Source organism: Lynx canadensis, chromosome B4 (genome assembly GCF_007474595.2).
Source record: "Lynx canadensis isolate LIC74 chromosome B4, mLynCan4.pri.v2, whole genome shotgun sequence".
NCBI lineage: Eukaryota > Metazoa > Chordata > Mammalia > Carnivora > Felidae > Lynx > Lynx canadensis.
This window is the reverse complement of record NC_044309.1, coordinates 6,492,282-6,513,095: the sequence shown is the minus strand read 5'-3', so window position 1 is coordinate 6,513,095 and position 20,814 is coordinate 6,492,282. Positions and strand designations below refer to the sequence as shown.

General features: G+C 47.9%; 1 protein-coding gene across 3 annotated transcripts in view; it reads left to right on the top strand.

Annotated features, from left to right (window-relative positions):
• Positions 1–20,814, top strand: part of SFMBT2 (Scm like with four mbt domains 2) — a 227,004-nt gene that overhangs the window by 129,630 nt on the left and 76,560 nt on the right. For all 3 annotated transcript variants that reach the window (XM_030321061.1, XM_030321063.1, XM_030321065.1), the window contains 2 exons: positions 13,716–13,817; positions 17,388–17,535. In XM_030321061.1, the coding sequence (XP_030176921.1) occupies positions 13,716–13,817; positions 17,388–17,535 (250 nt within the window). The remainder of the gene's footprint in view (positions 1–13,715; positions 13,818–17,387; positions 17,536–20,814) is intronic.

Sequence of the window (20,814 nt, the reverse complement as noted above, 5' to 3'; positions counted from 1 at the left end):
CAGAGCCTCTCTGGGGTGCTAGATGGCAGAGAAGTGCGGTCCTGTCTGACATATAGAAACAGGAAGGAGGGCCTGCTCTCTGTCGTTCCTCCTGCGCCCCAGGCTCGTGAACCGCAGCCCAAGACTTACACAACGGGAAGAGGATGATGGGGGCCATCTCGCTCCACTGAGCGTCAGAGAAAGTCTTGGGAGAGATGCCCTAAGGAAGGCAACTTGGGTCAAACAATATTGTAACCGGAAAAATCGCAAGGCCGGGACAGAGTTCGCTCTAACGGTTGCTCCGTCACCAGGGCCCCAGAGCTGCTGCCTGCAGTCTGCTAGATAGTGGCTCGCTTTTAATTCGAAACAAGAAGAACTTAAGAACCGAGTCAACTTTCTGTTCTCTGCTCCGTGAGTTGTCATTCCCAAATGGCTTCTGTTCGCCGCCGATGATGCGCGCTCGCGCCGGTTAACGGCACTTTCGGGCAGGGCAGGGTAATATTAGCACCGACTCTGGGAATTGGTGGCGGGATACGGGGCGGGGGTGGCGCACGCATCTCTAAAACAGAAGCATTTCAAAGCGACTGTCATGTCGTAGTTTCATTTCTTCAGATTTTCCATGCCACTCCCCGTTAAGAATCAGTGAGAAGTGGTTTCTGCGTTTTGGTTCTGCAGACGATTTTGTAATCAGCCACAATCAGATCGTATGGATTGTTTTTTTTTCCCCTCTAAATATACACAGAGATCCTTTGTAGGTTAGGTTGAACTTTTCATCTCCACGTGCCTTTTGCGAACAGCACGTATGAATCGCAGTGTCTCAAGAAAGGGAGTCGGATAGGAGGAGGCGTCCTTGCAGTCAGGGGTTTACAGTCCCTGGAACAGGAGGGCCCCAGCACACCATGCTTCGGAGCCCCAACTTTCTTTTTTTTTTTTTTTTTTTTTTTCAACGTTTTTTATTTATTTTTGGGACAGAGAGAGACAGAGCATGAACGGGGGAGGGGCAGAGAGAGAGGGAGACACAGAATCGGAAACAGGCTCCAGGCTCCGAGCCGTCAGCCCAGAGCCCGACGCGGGGCTCGAACTCACGGACCGCGAGATCGTGACCTGGCTGAAGTCGGACGCTTAACCGACTGCGCCACCCAGGCGCCCCATGGAGCCCCAACTTTCAATAAGTTGAACACCTGCCCTGAGGGGTTCGTGTGTACTGTGGGTGTAAATAAAAGTGTGGGGATCTTTCGGCTTCCTTTTATTTCCTGGGACAGCCGTCTGACTCCGAGTTTCCTTGTCTGGATGGCACGAAGTCAAGGGTGAGATGAAAATCTGCCTCCAGTGTTGTCTCCAGCCCCACTTAGAACCAGTAGGATAAACAAATCAGATTCACTTTTCCAGAATAGGCCATGTTGTGTTTCACATTTAAAAACAGGAACGAATGGGGTGCCTGGGTGGCTCGGTCGGGTAAGCATCCGACTTCAACTCAAGGTCATGATCTCACGGTGCGCGGGTCCAAGCCCCGCGTTGGGCTCTGTGCTGACAGCTCAGAGCCTGGAGCCTGCTTCGGATGCTGTGTCTGCCTCTCTCTCTGGCTCTCCCCTGCTCACACTCTGTCTCTCTCTCAGAAATAAAATAAACCTTAAAAAAATTTTTTTTTTTTTAAAAAAGGAACGAATAAGTTTGGAAGAGTAGAAGCCCGACTTAAAGCTTCTTAACGTCTATCAGCATGTCCCGCGTGTTGTTGCTGGTGCGATTTCTGGGTCCCAGCAGGACTGATTCTTGCCCCTAGCATCTCCGTGTTCCTAAAGGAAAATTCATGCATACTCAACTCCAGTCTGCAAAGGAGTTCAGAAAATTTAGCCATTCCGGTTGTGATTTTGTACAGATGGGTCCGTTCCCTGGGCCTCCGTTGTTTCTGAGCCGGCCGCAGGGCCATCGGTGGGGGGCGGGGGGCTGCTGAACGAGGAAGGCCCAAGCGTTACAAACCCTCGGTCTTGGGTGGGGACGCGCACACCTCTGGAGCATCTCTGGAATACACGGTACTCCTTTCAGACCCGGCAGGGTGGGGTACGGACAGCACAGGGTCAAAAGCGCAAGTGAGACTGTGGATACTTGACAGGAACTGCGCTGTCATTCTCCCGTGACAGCTGGCTGCCGTGTTGATGGTGGCTTCTGGTTACGGAGCCCCGCAGGGTGGGAGGGACGATACCGGCCACTCTCCACGTGCCCACTCAGTGTCTTCGCAGCTCGCTGGCGGGCACCTTTGGTCCGTGCACTCGGGGAGACTCCAGGCTCAGACACGCTGATCTCTCGTCCTACCCTGGGCCGGGACCCCGTGGTGCCTCCAGGACGCAAACACAGACCTGTCTGAATCCTGGGGCCAAGATATTTTTTCCTTTTGCTTTCGGACAGTCTTTAAGAAGTAAACCAAGGGTATTTACAGGCTGAGCCCAGTGAGTATTATTGCAGCAGAGAACGAGAAGATAAATCCCGAGGGCATTGAGGATTGCCTGTCAAGTATCCTAGGTGAACTGGAATGCGTCGAGTGACTCGTCACCTTGGACGGAGGCTCTTGGGGCAGGATGATTCTTTATTGTCACGATTAGCAAGTGCCCCCACGTCTTTCAGATGCTGGTACTCCAGAGTGTGGCGGTGCTCCCCGTGTGGAAGAACCACCGCTGGTGTGGACCAGGAGGAGTGGCCCCATTTTTCTTGACAGTGATTGGCTTGGGAGGAGGCACATGGCCAGTTTGGGTCAACAATCCACGGGGAAGCCAGCCGCGTGGTTTCTAGAAGAGACGTGGGGAGGAGGTGGCTCTCTCTTCTTCCCCTGCACTTTATCCCCTCTGGCCGAGGGTCCTGGGACTCACACAGTGTTGAGAGGGATGGAAGGAACCTGGGCCTCGTAGGAGGGTGTTCCTGCTCCCTTAACCCAGGCCGAGTGGCCGATCCCCGGGAGCTCCCTAACTAGGGACAGGATGGGTTTCCTTACGGTTCATTTCATCTTAAGTAGGGCTTCCTGGTCTGTGCATGTGAAGGCAGCCGAGTGGGTAAAGCTTTCCTCAGGGAACAGCACCCGCTGGGTGACTTGGTCCGCTTGTCTGTGGGTGTGAGGTGATAGCGTGCTCCTTAAAAGTAACAAACCCGGTGTTGCCGTGGAGGAAGGGAAGCAGGTTAAGAGTGGTGGCCTTGGGAGGGTAAGTAATGATGCTGGATTTGCCGTGTAGACTGGTATAGATGCCACGTTGGGATTTCCAGCATCGAGTGAATCCGAGCCAAGAGGGATGGTCTGTATGGCTCATCAGACCGAGAGACTGAAAAGCTCCCGGGATGGCTTAATGTTGGAGACAGAGGCAGAGAGAACCAAGGGGCTTTGGGGGGGCTCATGGAAGGTGAAGAGGGAGGAGCCCACACATGCAGGCGTCCCCTCCCCCATACCCGGCTTCTCTCGCGACTGTGTCTGAACTGGTGGTTCTCGACCGGGGAGAATTCGCCCGCCAGGGGGCACTTGGCAGGGTCCGGAGGCATCTTGATGGTCACATCTGGGAGGGCGCTGCCGGTGTCCAGAGGGTAGAGGTCGGAGATGAAGGTGAACAGCCTGTGGTGCACAGGACGGCACCCCCAATAAAGAACTGTCTGGTCCCCGAATGGCGACAGTGCTGAGGTGGAGAAGCCCTAGCCTAGAGAACAGATACTTTTGGGAAACAGGTTGACCAGCAGAAGTCGAGAACAGTCGGGATTTGAGGAGGGTACTTGAGACTTTAACTGTTACGAGGCCCGTGCCAGGCTGCCTGGCAAACGAGCACGTAAAAATTTGGGGGTCGGGGCGCCTGGGTGGCTCCGTCGGTTAGGCGTCCGACTTCAGCTCAGGTCACGATCTTGCGATCTGTGAGTTTGAGCCCCGCGTCGGGCTCTGGGCTGATGGCTCAGAGCCTGGAGCCTGCTTCCGATTCTGTGTCTCCCTCTCTCTCTGCCCCTCCCCCGTTCATGCTCTGTCTCTCTCTGTCTCAAAAATAAATAGACGTACAAAAAAATTTTAAAAAATTTGGGGGTCCTCCCCCCTCCCCGTGTTCCAGGAGCTGCTCTCCGGGTCTAGAAGAGTCGGGACACAAAGTCAGCCCTCCTTGAGGGAAAGTTCTGCTTGTGACTGGCTGTCCTTCCTCTCTCTGAAGGGTGGTGCCTACCCAAGTGGGGACCATCGAGGGCCACGGTCGTATTTCCATGACAACGGTTTGGTTGCATGTGGGGGCTTCCCACAGTGTTTTTGTCAGCCGCATTCCGTCAGTGGGGTGCCAAGCTTGGACCCCCGCCCAGAGTGGCCATCACACTCTTCCTCCGTCCAGGGCACTAAGGTTGTCCCGGGCGTTGCTGTGGAAACGGGAAGAGACGCCCCTGCTTACCAGGAGAGAATGAACTCTGTGTGAGAAGAGACGCTGTCGTCACTGGTGACCTTCACCCAGAATCAGCCACGGTTTGCTGTTACGTGAGGTTGAATTTCTTGCAGATGCTCTTCTGGTGCTAAATGTTAATCAGTGAAAGGCATTCTTTTTTTTTTTTTACATTTATTATTTTTTTGAGAGACGGAGAGAGACAGCATGAGCAGGGGAGGGGCAGGAAGAGAGGGAGACACAGAATCCGAAGCAGGGTCCAGGCTCTGAGCTGTCAGCACAGAGCCCGACGCGGGGCTCGAACTCACGAACCGCGAGATCGTGACCTGAGCCGGAGTCGGCCGCTTAACCGACTGAGCCACCCAGGCGCCCCAGTGAAAGGCATCCTTAATGCTCTGGTTTTTTTTGTTTGCTTGCTTGTTTGTTTATTTTAAACAACCTAGTGTGCCAGTTTTTGGACTTCGTGAGAAACCAGGTCTGCCCTAGTTACGTGGTGTAAATCCTGTGGTTCAGGTTGAAGTATATAATACTGCGTTTCATCACTACTATTTTTCAGCTTGATTTACTGCATGGACAGTAGATAAAGCTGCTGCTTACAGCTGTAAGTAAAGAATGGAAATGCTTATTAGTGTTCCGCACCCAGATTTTTTATTACGTTTTTGTTATAAATATTTCATTGGCCAAATTTAATTCAGTGCAGTGGAATTAAAATGTAATAATGCTATTGATTTAATAAATGTTGGCATTCTCCTGTCCATTTTTAGATGAAACTAATATAATGAGAGTAATTTCCTAATGAACACACGAGCACCGGATCACCGGTAAAACAAAAAGGGGGAACAGTATGATAAATTGGACTGGATCTTTTTTTTTCTTCCGGCATGGCATATCATGCTGATACGAGGAAAGGAATTAAAGCGTAGTTCATTATATATCAATTTGAATGTAATACTAATTAAAACCTTCCTTTGACTTCACTGAAGCCTATTTTTAGAAATTATGTAAATTAACCCAGGCCTTTGAAAACGGGCATATGCAATGTTTGAGTTCCCCGAGGACCCCAAATGCTGGCATGTCGGCACCGGGAAAATGACGCCGTGCGGTATTTTTTGTGTAGGTATGATATACACTAAGAGATGTGGATGCTCAAAAAAATGTGGCAGGGCCATACTGCAGGGCTGCTTTTTGTCCATTTTATGTCCTATCCAACGTAAGCGAAAAAGGAAGCACCCTAGAATTAACGATTGAGGCCCACGTTGCCGCCACTAGAAAATTTCCCGTGGCGTTTGACCGCGGGACTTGGGTTAGGAGTTTGGTTTCCGCACGGGGAGCAGTTTACCGCTTTTCTTGCGTGGAGATCCTCACCAAGTGCATTTTAATTGCATTGTGTTAATTAGTTTGAACTCGCTCTCCCCGCTGCCGCATTCTTCGTATTGTTGTCTCGCGGGTGGTGTATTTATCTAACGAAGTGGGGGTGGGGGGGGGGAAGCATCGGCTATTTTAGGGAGTCGGTGGTCCCCACATAACCTGCAGCTCTTCAGGCCCCTAACATAACTGCAGAGAGAGGAGTCAGGTTCAAGCAGGAATGTGACCCACGAGTGGGACCTGAAAGGGTGGCAGTTTCCGTCTTTCGCGTCTTCTCCTTCCTCTGTCTCCTGCTTCCCGTATGCTCCGTCTCCTTGCGTAGATCAATACTTAGAATCGTTTGTCTGTTTTATAAAGAGCGCCGGGGTTCGCCCTGAAGCTTTATCACTGTGCCAGAGAAGTTTGGGCTGGTGCTTACTCACGGATGGCCAATACTAAGACCGCTCCGTGCGGTGGTGTTTCTTAACTAGCTGTGTTTGATTCTTCGGGAGCAGGTCGTGCCTTTCTCCAGGCGTAGCGATCGTTCCCAGGCAGGGACTGTGTCAGAGGCTGACGTCGGAAGAGGTGGCTGGCCGGCGTGGACCTGCCGCCCCTCGGGGAAGGCTCTGAGCTGGCTCGAGGTCGGGATGCTCTGACCTCAGTGTGTCGGGTGAAAAACATGAGACATAAGCCCGAACCATAAAGCCAAACAACCAAATGCACTGGTGGTTTGTCCACTCTTTTTCCCAGCGTTACACCTTTTAAAAAAAAAAAAAATTTTTTTTAACGTTTATTTATTTTTGAGACAGAGAGAGACAGAGCATGAACGGGGGAGGGGCAGAGAGAGAGGGAGACGCAGAATCGGAAGCAGGCTCCAGGCTCCGAGCTGTCAGCCCAGAGCCCGACATGGGGCTCGAACTCACAGACTGTGAGATCATGACCTGAGCCGAAGTCAGACGCTTAACCGACCGAGTCACCGAGGCGCCGCCCCCACCCCCAGCGTTACACTTTGTCAGGAACCACCTCATCCGCTGTCTCTTCATTCTGTATAGATTCACGCGTAACACGTAGTATTTAAAATACTACTGACGGATTGAGATTCATCAGCCAGGAACGTTTGCCGGGTTAACCAAGTTTATCAGACCAACCTGTCTGGGTTAGCGTTGATAATGTCGCGATAAAAGAGGCATTGACGAAGGATGGCTTCCTGGGAAAGCACCACAGGCATTTTGCAGCACACGCTTCTTCAATCCTCATTGCTTAAAGCACACACGAAAGCAGTTAGTAAAAATCATTTGCTAATTTTGGATGAAGGCTGAGTGTATATAAACATTTCGAGGGTAATTTTTAGTGTCCGAAGCCTCTGACACACGTTTTTCATAAGCCGCTGAAAGAGTGTGATGAATTAACAGTGAAAATTGGGAGGTTAAGGAAATGATCAGTATTAAGAGCTGTTACTTTTTAACCTGGCAAGATGTCTGGGGCTCCTGGGTGGCTCAGCGGGTTAAGTGGTTTAAGCGTCAGACTGTTGATTTCGGCTTAGGTCATGATCTCGCAGTTTGTGGGATCGAGCCCCACATCGGACTGTGCGCTGACAGCGCAAAGCCTGTTTGGGATTTTCTTTCTCTCTCTCTCTCTGCCCCTTTCTCAAAATACATAAATAAACTTTAAAACCAAAAAAAAGGGGCGCCTGGGTGGTTAAGCGTCCGACTTCAGCTCAGGTCATGATCTCAAGGTTCTTCGAGCCCCACATCGGGCTCTGTGCTGACAGCTCAGAGCCTGGAGACCGCTTGGGATTTTGTGTTTCCCTCTCTCTCTGCCCCTCCCCTGCTTGTGCTCCGCCTCTCTCAAAAATAAAGATTAAAAAAAAAAATCAAGAACAGAAATAAAACCTGGCAATATCTGTCTTTGAGATAAAATTTTAGGAGCCTCTAGGCTCTAACGGATTTTTGTTATTTGTTTACTTAATTAACAATAAAGAAAAGAAAAGATCCTGTTTGGCCTTTGCTTCCCAATCCGTTGTATCACCTGAAGCTAATCGTGGATGTAGTCAGACCATTTGAACTTGAATCTGGCTTCTCTTGTTAGCTCCGTGCCCTTGCTGACGTAACTAACCTCTCTGGGTCTTAATTTCCTCCCTGTAAGATGGCTACTATCCCATCATCTCTTGTGAGGGGGGAAATGATAATACGAGGAGGTGCTTAGGGGCATTTACAATATATTGCCTTGTTCCTGTTTCCCTGATTGATATTATGTGCCAAACCATGATTTTCGGTGTAGAGTCCTTGCATCTTTAGTAAGAAAGCATGAAGCTCTTGGGTTCTAGAGACAAGGAAACTGATGGGGAACAGAAGTTGATGTATATATAATCTCTGTTACATTGTCGTGCGGCTGAAAATAAGGTTCCCTGAAGAGCGATTGTTAAGGTAGGCTGGTAAGACAGTCCTCCAATGAAATGAATGGCATTTTATCTCTGATCAATAGAAAACTACTTTAGGGCGAGAATAAAATGTGTAGCGATGAGTGTAAATGGGAGTGACATTACCAGCATTTCTTCGAATGAAAGTTTTTCTGTAAGCAATTTCAGCGGACTCCAGTACATTTAAATAAACAGTATTTCTTGACTGTGACAGGCATATTTGTGAATGTACTGAGCATTTAGTAATCCCTCCTGATTTCAGGAATAACATCATTCTTGATCCAATAATTGTGAAGTGTGAATGATTCTCTAGAGCTTTGCAGAGGCCAGAATGCATCTCTCAAACCACAGTGAATTTTCCATTATCTCTCGGTAGATAATCGGTTTTGTGAATCATCTTCAGGGGCCAGGAGCTCTCCCTCTTTTTAACACCGAGAATGATTAGCTTGTGTTTGCGAAAATGAATGCATGTACGCTGACTGCATTAGCAGCCTCAAGTAAATGGTCTGGGGGCGATTAAATTTGGTTTTCAATGAGAGTATCAGTACCTTTCCTCATATACCAGTATGAATGTACCTATATACGCACACACACACAGAGCTCAGAAGGTCTGTGTGTTGTCTTATTTTGGAAATTTACTGCTGTTGAATTCTTTAATTATCTTAAAAATAACTCAGTATTTTTTAGGAGTATCAGTGACTCTTTTGCCTTTTTGGATCAAACTGACATGCCTCAATCTGGGATTTTAAGGCCCAGCCTCCTGAGCTAAATTTACCAAGCCACTTTCCCATAATTTTTTCTTTACTCTCCCGAGTCATATTCATATTCCAAATTAAGATTCACTCCTGGAAACCCTCAGATTGCCATCATCATAGCAGTAGTGATTTTTATATGCTGCAGGAAAAAATGTTTATTCTGGAACTTCTTCTAAGCCTGGATATTCCATAGCTGTTCTTTGTCTTTTTCCTTCTCCCTCTGATAATGTGTGTGTGTGTGTGTGTGTGTGTGTGTGTGTGCACTCTGCATCTCTGCATGTGTGGTACTTTGGCATTGTCTAATGCACGCTTATTGAGCGAATGCTACACTTTGAAATTGGAATGAATATCAAAAAGTCATCTAGTTTTGGACATTCCTCAGCTTAATTCAATAAATGCTTGTTGGGGTCCTAATTGGGTGAACCGCAGAACATAAATGAGAGAGTTATGCATTGACGGGGAAGTATTGCACGTAACACATGGCCTCGTGTCATGTTCGTTTCAAGGTCTCCAGGGGCCCACGGGAAGTTTCAGTCTTTGAGAAGACACTGTTCTGCCTCTTGTAGTATAAAGTTTATAACATCATGGTTCATGAAGAACATAAACATTAGAGCGGTGTATATATGGTCCTAATCAAACTCATAATCCTTATGTGTCTTTGCTTCTGGATGTAAAAGACTTTGTTGTGTTGACTTACCTTCGAAATGGGTGGGATTTTATACATTGGAAGATTTGTCCTTCCTTTAAAAAAATTTTTTAACATTTATTCAGTTTTGAGAGAGAGAGAGAGACAGAGTGTGAGCAGGGGAGGGGCAGAGAGAGAGGAAGACACAGAATCCAAAGCAGGCTCTGGGCCCTGAGCTGTCAGCACAGAGCCTGATGTGGGCCTCGAATTCACAAACTGTGAGATCATGACCTGAGCCGAAGTCGGAGGCTTAACCAACTGAGCCACCCAGGCATCCCTCTTTTTTTGTTTTTGTTTTTGTTTTTTTAATACTGATTAACTACTGATTAAAAGTGACTTTAAGAAAGTGAAGGGTAGGGCTGTGGCTACAGAAATGTGTTGTATAATTTCTGGGCTTGTTTCTGAAATTTAGACTTCAAGTTTAAGAGGCTCTTCTGGATAGATGTAGATATTCGAGACCAGAATATAAACATCTGTGTTCGAATACAGGTACCCATCACAATATCTGGGTTCCTTTTCCAGTATATTAAATGAGAGGGTTGAAGGATTTTCACATAGTTTGGGACAAAAACAGATGCATTTCACAACTAAGAATTTTGTGTGCTTGCATGTAATTGAAAGCTAGTCAAAACAGTTTACGATGTAGGAAATCCAAGCCCTAGATGACCATGAAAGACTTCTTTGTAAACCTTTGCTCACTAAGCATCATTTTTAAATTGTTTAAAAATATCTTAATGGCAGGGTTCCTGTATGGCTCAGTCAGTTGAGCATCCGACTTCAGCTCAGGTCATGGTCTCACTTAGAGTTTGTGAGTTCCAGCCCCACATTGGGTTTTGGATCCTCTGTCCCCCTCTTTTTTTTTTCTGCCCCTCCCCTGCTCACTCTCTCTTTCCCAAAAACAGATAAACATTTAAAGAAATATTTTCATATCATTGAGACAGAACGCCATTTTGATTATTTTAAAAAATACTAATGTCATTAACATTTTATTTTTGTCCCCCGTTTGGCCATGTGTGATTGTGATGTGAATGGTATTTTTTACGGATGACACCACTCGGTGGTTGACCAGCGCTTGGCCACTCCAGGAAAGAGGGAACAGAGTGTGTGATATCTGCACAAAATGATCCCCTCTTTACCTGGAGATACGGTTGGATGAGGTAGACGCAGAAATCATGAACGACGAACATTTATAACACCAGCCACAGGTGCCAAAGGAGAAGGTTATCTGAGGAGCAAATTCTTGCCCTAAGCCTTGATGCTTTATTTCTGAGGAAAAGCGGCCATTGCCTGGTCCCACCTGACAACTGGGTGTAACATAAGGCACCTGTTAAGGGACATCTAGCAGTGTAGGGTGACTGGTCCCATAGACTTTTCAGCATCGGGAGTTGTGATGGAGAGACCTTCCGGTAGATATAGGGTGAGTGTAAACTTGGCTAAAGACTTCAAGTCCATGGTCAAGGTCAAACGGAGAGCCTGGGATGTAGAAGGGTTCTGGCAGTCCCGTGTCGACCCTGCCTGAGAAAGCTGCCTCTACTCAGAGCAAAGGTAGGGACAGAAGTATATGGGGCAAAGCGTGGGCACACAGCTGAAGTCAAGAAAGGCTGAAGATGGCAGGTAGACCAGAAGCCCAGAATGTCGTCAGGAACCTCGCAGCAGAAACAGAGGGGAAGCGAAAACAGGTGATAGAGGGAAATTGCAAAGAGAGCAGATCTGGTGGTGGAGGCTGCCACAAGTTATAAATGTTCTATTATTGGTGAGTCACATCTCTAGTAATGAGAGGGAATGGTGCAACCAGGGAGGGACATCTGATAGCAGAGAGAAGCAGAACGTCTGTGAAAATACTATATTCGTCTGGGCCATTTATTAAACAGTCGACCCTTGAACAGCATTGACCTGAACTCCATCTACACGCAGATTTTTTTTTTTTTCCGATAGATACAGGAGAGTGCCGTAAATGTATTTTCTCTTAAGATTTTCTTCCTAACATTTTCTTTTCTCTAGCTTACTCTGTTGCGAGAATACCGTACGTCATGCACACAACGTACAAAATATGTGCTCATCGACTGTTTATGGGATTGGTAAGGGTTCTCCTGGTCAACGTGAGGCTCTTAGTTAAGTTTTGGTGGGGAGTCAGAAGTTACGCGCCCGTTCTCAACTGTTCAGGACGTTGTCTCCCCTGTCCCCCCGCATTGTTCAAGGTACCAATGTGTCATTAGTTCCCGAGGAAAGTTCTGTATGGTCAAGCCGTGTAAGAATGACTGCTTCAACTTGTTGACTATATTCAGGTAAAGTTGTGTTATATTACGGTTTTGGAATAATTCCTTTTTTTCAAAAGGGGAAAGGGTTTTTGAACTTAAAAGGGGAAAAGTGTTTATCTGCACAGTTCACTAATGTGCGTGCGTTCCCACTGGTAGTGAGATGCTGGGGGTGGGGGTGATACGGATGTCCGACAGGAACGTTAACTTTTAATCTTGTAATTCAGGTGTCAGCGCGTCCTTTGTGGTTCAGGGTTACTGCTTTTCTGTCATCCCCCGTGCTTTCTGGCTCTGCCCTGGCACTGTGGTCGATCTGCATTATTATGTGTTAATATGCATTAACTCTCTATACGGTGTCTTTTGAGGTGTTTTCCCCCCTGAGCCAGTTTCCCAGCCACCATTAAAAATAAACGCCATATTTTCAACATAAAAACATAAAAATCATCTCCTGCACGTGAGGGGTGTTTCCTTGTCTTTTTCCTTATATGCATCTAATCTCTGCACAGCGTGATCGTTGAGTTCTGGAGGAATTGATAAAGGCTGGGGACGGGCTAGTTCATGCATTGAGTTTTTGTCCTACGCCGTTGCACTTTGGACACTTCCCTGCCTGTGGATCAACCCCTCACCCCTGCCGCCGCCAGATGTGACACTGCTTGCTTCCTCCAGACCTAGCATTTCTTGAGCCCCCACCGGGTACGGATACCTTTGCAGACTGCGGTGACGACAGGAGACGGGGTCCTTGTGGTCTCTGGGTGTTCAAAGCCTGCACCTTCGTTGGTAGAGCAGTGGCTTGGCGGGGGTTTGTAAGCGGTTCTCTGGTCTCGTGCCCTCCACCGACGGCACTGACCAGCTTTTGCAGGGGGAAGAAGCCCCGGCCCCGCGGGGCTCTGCCCGATCCTCAGGGCTGCACGAGGAATGGCACCTCTGAATTAACTAAAAACCCCCTGAAGGTCTTCAGATAGAAGCAAGTAGTAGATCCCTAGATAGGTTTGGTGCTTCTCACCCAGTTGATGAATTTAGAAACGGTAGGATTTATTTGTAGCTATTATTTCCCCCAGGGACGGGCTGCGGATACGTTTCTTTATCTGCTACCATTTGCACGGACTGTGAGTTAGGAGGTGACCTCCGTCTCGGCCAGATAAATCCTGGCATCCCAAGTCCAGCCAGCCTCCTCTGTTGCCGTGGAGGGAAAGCGGGCACTGAAATGTCTTTGCTCGAGAAGGCAGGGGAGCTCCGTCTCGCACACAGAAGGTTGCCGTGAGCGGGTTTTAAAACTGCCAGCCGCCTATTAAACAGGGGCTGTGGCTCATCCTGATGGAGCCGGAGTCGGGTTCCGATCGCGGGCAGAGCTGTTTGGACCTCTACAGGCACACATTCCCCGGATGGGCGGCTGACCACCAGGAACTGATAAGCTGTGAGCTCTCAGGCACAGGACGCGGGGACAGGCCGTGTCACCCACAGGGTCTCCCTGAAGCCCTGGGGAGTTACCTCCAGAAGCACGAGGCCACGTTTGCTGAAGATGTGCCTGCTGTGTGTTTCAGATGACTGATGGCCCCCATTACTCGGCCGAGCTTCCGTTCTAGCGCCTGGGAAGATCAAAGCAGTGCCGTGTGATTTTTTTCTTTTCCTTTTTCTTTTCCTTTTTTTTTTTTGGCTTAGTGTAAATTCAAGCATGGCCACAAAGGCTTGTTTCCTTCCCTCGGAAAAGCAATTTAGCCCACAGAAAATAATTAAATCCGCAGTATCTTGCAATAATGAGAAATTTGCAACGGGGGAGGGTTGACTGTTTCAATCCGATTTCAGTTACCCAATAAAATGTCTAAGGAGGGCGTCCAGACAGTGCCCGAGTTCATGCACAACACGGCCGCTTTTTCAGCCTTTCTGTCGCTTCCCCTGCAGGATCACGCAGATCTGAGAAGCCATTTCTTCACGGTCGGGATGAAGCTAGAAACAGTGAATTTGAGCGAGCCCTTCCATATCTGTCCCGCATCAGTGACCAAGGTGAGCCTCCCGCTTTGCTTTCCACCTCAGCCCCCGTGTTGCTGTTCACAGCCGACCGGATGGAATACGCGGTTGCAGGGGCGTGCCGCGGCACCCCTGCGCCCGGCGGAGGGCACCTTCTCGCCAGCCCCGCTGTCACTGGTCGTAGAGAACGAGGCCGGTCACCTGCCTCCCGTTGCAGCAGAGATTCGGGGAGCGCACAGTGTAGATGCTGGTGTCCCCGAGTGGCCGGGAAGGAGGTCCAGACGCCCGCTGGGTCTGCAGCAGCGACCTCTGCCGCGACTCTGATCCACCTTGCGCTGTTGGCCGTGGCCACCGCAGTGTCCCTGTTGGTTCCCGTTATCTTTGACACGACATGCTCGTGAGTCACGCATCGTCAGCGTTGCAATGGCAGCCTGGTCCTCTCCCGCTGGCAGGCGTTAGAGTGATGTGTTTATAGTTCGAACACCCGAGAAAAAGGCGGAAAGCCGATTCCCATCTCCAGTGTGTCCCCCCACCCCGTCCGCTTGCGTTTTGTCACTGGCTTTCATCCACGAAGGGAGGAGCCTGCTTCTCCGATTCGCGAATTTAAGACGAAATTGCCTTTTAATGTAAAGTCACTGTCATTACGGCCCGATGGGCTTTTCAGATTGTAATGTCCCTTCCCCGTCGAGGAAGTCACCTGTGGAAGTCACACCTGAGGCACGTGTTTCTACCTTGAGTGTCCTCTTACAGATGGCGGGAGAGACCAAAGCCACCTTCTTGCCCAGTGTATGTTTTAGTTAATGGCCTTTTGTGAGGGAACTTAATTAACGGTTCAAAAGTCAATTCCATTTTCATTTCTTAAACTAAGGAAGCCTGGATTTGTTAATACAGGGGTGGGCGTTTCAGAGTCATTCGGCGTGGTCTTTTTTTAATTCACGATTTGATAAGATGTACGTCACATTATGGAAGACGGTTGTGATCGCGGTGTTTCTTTTCTTCTACATGGGTTTCCTTTAGAACGTAAATTACTATTACATCACTGCTGATTTATTTGGAGAACAACTGGCCCGTGAGAAAAAAAAATACGGAGTGATGCTTTCCACGGTGGTTTCTAGGGTTGCGATTTATGTTCTCGGTCATAACACCATCCGTTAAAAGGCTTTTTTATTTAAGTTGACCTTTGGGGGTTTTCCTCGTGCATTCTGGTAATTGCACATTTTCCCAAAACTGATAAGTGTTACCTTGCTGCACGCTGGCCAGAATTTCCCTTTGTCCCAGCAGCAGCTGACGTGGTAACGCCAGCTGCCCATTTATCTGCATAAATGTTACCCTGTCGTCATTCTGAGAGGCAACGGTGTCCCCTTCCCCTGGTATTTATACAGTAAACGAAAGAGAGATGCCGGTGTGCTCAGTGTCTCCACAGAGGACTCACATTTTTATGCCTGCAAATAATCGTAATCTGTACCGTTAGAATGTGACATACTAATTACGGATAGTCTCAGCCCAGATACCGGTGTCTTGTGGGATAGATTTCCAGTGACAGTAGCTTGGTTTCACACTAAATAAGTCTTATTGGGGGTGGGGGCGGGGAGGATATGTTCTCTGATTTTTTTAAGCTACGGTTTCTTTTTCATTTTGTTTCTTCTTACCCTTTCTACGAAGGATAAAACGCTCAGTCTTTCTGTTCCGCACGAACCCTTTTTGGCCCTGTGGTGTAGAACACACGTGGATTGGACTGTATGCTTTGGCCTCTTAGGACTTAGATGGGCAGGTTCAAGGTCCCCCTGCATGTAGTGAGATTTCAGGATGTTCTAAGGTGGTAGGTATTTATAATTAGACATGATTGTCTTAACATCGGAGAAGGCTTTAGAATATTACGTTTGAGAACATAACTGCTCATGATAATGAAAACTTCATTTTCATTTTCCTCGGGGCTTTCCTTCATGGCACAACTATTAAAGACATAAATAAATAACATTAAAGCCAACAGATGAAGCAAGTAACTGTGTTTTAAATGCCCAACCTTTAGCAGGACGGTGAGATTACAGATTGTGTGTTTGGGGATCCACTGATGACAATGACTATCATCTGTGTCTGTGAATTATATTGTATTGTTTAGATAAAGAATCCTGGTTCTATTTCTTTCAAGGCTGGCTCTGAGCTGCACAGCCTTGGGCCAGCAGGTTAACTGCTCTAGGTTTTAGTTCTGAGACCTACAGGTTTTGGACCAGATTGCTCAGTGTTTCTATACCATGTGGGACATGAACCCTGATGGAGTTGAAGAAACTGATTCAGCTTTTCTTCTGAAGTATGTGCACACGAATATGCGTTTTAATAGGTTTTGGAGATTCCTCAGTGCCCATGCTCACAGGGTCTAGTGGTGCTAACAAATTCTGCCATCAGAATTCCAGGTTTTTAATATATACATCTCTGTGTGTGTGTGTGTGTGTGTGTGTGTGTGTGTGTGGTGTGTGTGCACATGCATGTGAGATTAGATCCCACTGGCATTTAATGTAGGCACTATTCTGGACAGTGGGAACGTGGACAAAAGTCCCTGCTTTTACAGAGCTTATGTTTTAATGGGTGATGGTAGAGAAGAAGGAAGTAAATCAATAGAAAGTTACATGTCAAATGCTAAGGAGAAAGACACAGCAGGGAAGGGACCAGAGGAGGCTGGAAGGCCAGAGTGTGGGAGGGAAGGTGTGGTTTTGAATCGGGCTACAGAGGGAAGAGCTTGCCGGGAGGGCGAAGTTTGATCCTTTGCTCCATAAAGTCTCCTTTCAGACGCAGATCTCAGGCAGCAGAATTAGGGCTATTTACCAGAAGTAACTTGAAGAAGAACAAGAGTGAGTGTGCGTTTCTGCTTTGATTTTAATTAGGCTGCCTCCAGAAAAATATTCTGTACATGAGGGAGCCAGGAATCCTAGCTTAGGAAGAGTGTTCCAAGCCAGACAGTGGGGTTCTTTTTTTTTTTTTTTTAATTTTTTTAAATGTTTATTTATTTTTGAGACAGAGAGAGACAGAGCATGAATGGGGGAGGGTCAGAGAGAGAGGGAGACACAGAATGTGAAACAGGCTCCAGGCTCTGAGCCATCAGCCCCGAGCCCGACGCGGGGCTCGAACTCACAGACCACGAGATCGTGACCTGAGCCGAAGTCGGACGCTTAACCGACCGAGCCACCCAGGCGCCCCTGACTCCAGACAGTGGGGTTCTTAAATGATCTGCTGTGAGGCCGTGGGTCCCTGCCGTGGACGTGGAGAAACCACTGACCTTCCAGGGCCCATCCTGGCTTTTGGGTTTGTCTTCCTTCATGAGTGTTTTTCTTCCGGCACTGACTGTCCCTTTACTTCTCTAAAGTCACTGACGTCGTTTTGTGCTTTCGTATGTACACGACTCACCCGCTTATCTTTCCATTAAAGCGGCCACAGTGATCGACTCTTGAACCGGATCATTTTGGCGATTTCCACTGAGGTGCCAGGCTGTGTCGGAATCCTTTCGATGAAACCTATTTGTTGCATTTGGAAGCTGTGCCAGCGTTTCATACCGGCATCGTGTGATAATCCCGAGGAATTAACCCTTGGCTCTGTGGTTGTTTTCTCTTCCAGGTTTTTAACAACCACTTTTTCCAAGTGACTATTGACGACCTAAGACCAGAACCTAGTAAACTCTCAATGCTGTGCCATGCGGATTCTTTGGGGATTTTACCAGTACAATGGTGCCTTAAAAATGGAGTCAATCTCACACCTCCCAAAGGTCTGTATTCCGTGAAAACGTGCAGGGTTTGGGTGGCTGAGGAAGGTGGCGTCACCGAAGCGTGCCTCCGATGATCTCGAGAAGTTTATGTTGTAAACGATTTAGATTGTGGGAAAACAGCGCACCTCACAGGTGGCTTGACACTGGACTCTGTCACAGCTCCTTCCCGTGGCGAGGTGCGTGACTTCGGGCTTCTGGAGAAGTCCACTCTGTCCGCCGTGGCTCCCCATCCGCCGTGGTGTGCGGGGGTGCTGGGGTGTGGTGACAGAGGGCACAGCTAAGCCATCGAGGGCACAGCTAAGCGATCGAGGCTGAACGCTTGAAGGTGTTCGAGAAGTGGCGTTAGAAACGCAGCATCATGCGGAAGAAACATTTCTCTCCGTTTTTATTTCCGTGAAGTTAATTTTCCCCCAAGCTCACTGTCTGGTAGCCAACAGTGTGATGCCGTAACACATTAAAATAATTAAGTCGGGAGCCGGGTCGCACTAAAACCATGTCAAACTGGAACCCACGAGCCACATTCTTGGTAAGTACCTCGCATGTCGTGGGGTGACGTGTGGTTTGCTGCCCCTTGCAGATCTGACGCTCCTGCAGGGAACAGAGCAGCGGGATGGAGAGAGAGGGGGTGGGAGGGAAAACAGAGGGGGTGATAGAATAATTGCAGGAAGCGATGAGACGAATAAACTTCCTGCAGGAATTTAACAGATCACAAAAAATGCAGGGGTTCTGTGCTGCCCTTTCCAGATCCCCAGGGCCTGGATTATTTCTAGCATTCCTCACGCTGGGAGGTTAATGAATACCCACAGGTTAAGTTCCGATACCTGGGGGTCGTCGTGTCCCAGAGGCAGCCTTTGCCCCTGCTGCACCTGCCTGGCCCGTCCGCGCCGTGCTCCGCTGGCCGCTCACCGTCCCCCGCCCCCCCATGCTCCCTGTGCTCATCCCCACCGGGCGAAGGTACCCCCGCGTCAGCTGCCGGTTCTTCTCCTTAAAGTCGTGCAGCAGCAGAATGTGGTCTCGTTAGAGCACGGTAGGCTGGTGCAGACCACTCCCCGAACCGTTCCGAGTGCCTGGGTCAACGGCGTCCTGGAAATGGGCCTTGCCCTGGCACGAGGCGGAGTCACAGAGCCCGTGTGACCCGTCCGAGGCCACGCGGGTGGTGACTAACGGGGAGAGACGCCCTCCCCGATTCTGTGCTCCGAGGCGGAGAGGACGCCAGTTCCCGAGGGTCCTCGCAGGGGACCCTGGCCAGATCGTGACCGTCAATCAGATGGGACACCTGCTGGATTCCACGGGCGCTCTGCCGAGTCAAACCAGTGACACAAGGCTGGATATCTTTGTAATCCTCTAGCATGATAGGTTTCTTACCACGAACGATCGAGCGGTAGCAGATCAGAGAAAGGTCGCAGTCCTTTCCTGCGTGACATCTAGCAACAGGTCACTTGTTGAATCTCACAGTCAGTCCCACGCACTATCTCTACTCCTTCCTGACTTCTGTGATCTGAGCATTTGTGCGGATGGGTCCAGGTCGTTGAAGAAAGACTTCCTCCTGGATATCTAAAATGCTGCTTGGTTGGAAATTATAAAATTCCTAGGTAGTAATAAGATCTGTTGAAGAATTTAAAGAAAAAAAATTACTCGGGTATTTCCTCACGTGGTGAAAAAAGGGAAAATATCTGGGTATGCATTTTGGCTGCTGGATTATTCCATTAAGCAGGGTTTTCATGTTTAACACTATCTCTAGATTTTTTTAAATATATTTCTTATGAACTTATTACACTGTTAGAAATGCATTTTAGAAAAGAGACTGTTGGCATAATTTGGGTATTTATTTGGAAAGTAGGTGTGCCTCTTTGGATAATTGCATTTCATGATGTTTGGAGAAATACAGTTGGAGAATTAGAATTCTAGGGAATAACTGTCCCGGGGCCTGTGATTATAACAAAGTCTTGGCTAATTTATTTGCTGAGCTCTCACCACTTTGGGAGAATATGTTGAGTATATATTACGCACATAGTAAAACCTATTTTTGTAATTAAAGTGCATTAAAATTGAGAGGGTGGTGGTAGGGTTTTTGGTAGATGTGATTTTATGGTTTGCTTGTGAGCTAATTTGTTATGGGTCTTAAATGTCAACAGCGAGGCCGGGGATCATGCCGTAGAATTTTTTCAAACACCACTCTTTATTAACCTACGAACGTATGTGCTCTTCTTATAAAAGTTGCTCTTAACTCAAGTTCTGAACTTTGTATGTACAGTACGTCGGATTTATTACTCATGTTGGGAAGTGACTTTAGATGGTTTCTTGTGTATATGCTTTCACGAATGTGTTACGTCGTTTAGATTTCCGCTAGAACGGTAAACACCACTTACAATTACGTGCTGCCTGGTCCCTAAACAAAAGATATTATCCCCGCTCATTCCCCAGTGGGAAGGAGCTGATGAAACAAAACATATCTGATGGCATGGGAGATTTGCAGAGAACAGAGACCCATACTTAGGTTGTTTTGAATCTGTTTCTTAAGTTAAAAAAAAATGTGTCTCCATGGGGCACCTGGGTGGCTCATTCGGTTGAGGATCCAACTTCGGCTCAGGTCATGGTCTCGTATTCATGGGTTCGAGCCCCACATCGGACTCTGTGCTGACAGCTCAGAGCCTGGAGCCTGCTTCGGATTCTGTGTCTCCCTCTCTCTCCGCCCCTCCCCTGTTTGTGCTCTGTCCCTCTCTGTCTCTCAAAAAATAAAATAAAACGTTAAAGAATTCAGAAAAAAAAATCTGTCTCCAGACTTTAGAGACAAGTAGGGTGTAAGCTAGAATGGATAGGAAGGTTTCAGGATGTCTGTGAGAGAAAGTGCTTTCCTGGTAAGCAAAGGACAGATCCTTGGAAGTTTTATTCCATTAGTTTAAAACTAGCAAACAGCCATTCACAATTATAGACGCTATAAAAAGTGATGAAACAAGTAAATAAACCTGTGAAGCAAAAGTGTGTATATAGGTTATCAACCATGACTTACGATTTTTAAACTATTTCATTAACCTCCTTGGCGTGTAACATCAAGGATTAGTCGTAGAAAAAGAGGAGTGAACATCCTACCCGGGGGGGATCTTAGTAGAAAATACTAAGCTTTTGCATTTATTGTAGATCGGTTGTAAAATGGGTATGCAGAGGCTAAAAGTGAATCACTTCCTTTAGCTCTCTGTCCCCGCTGTTTGGCCATCTTAATAGTAGGCACGTGAACCGTTAAGACGATTTAAGAAGTGAAGGTGTTGTTTTATTATTATC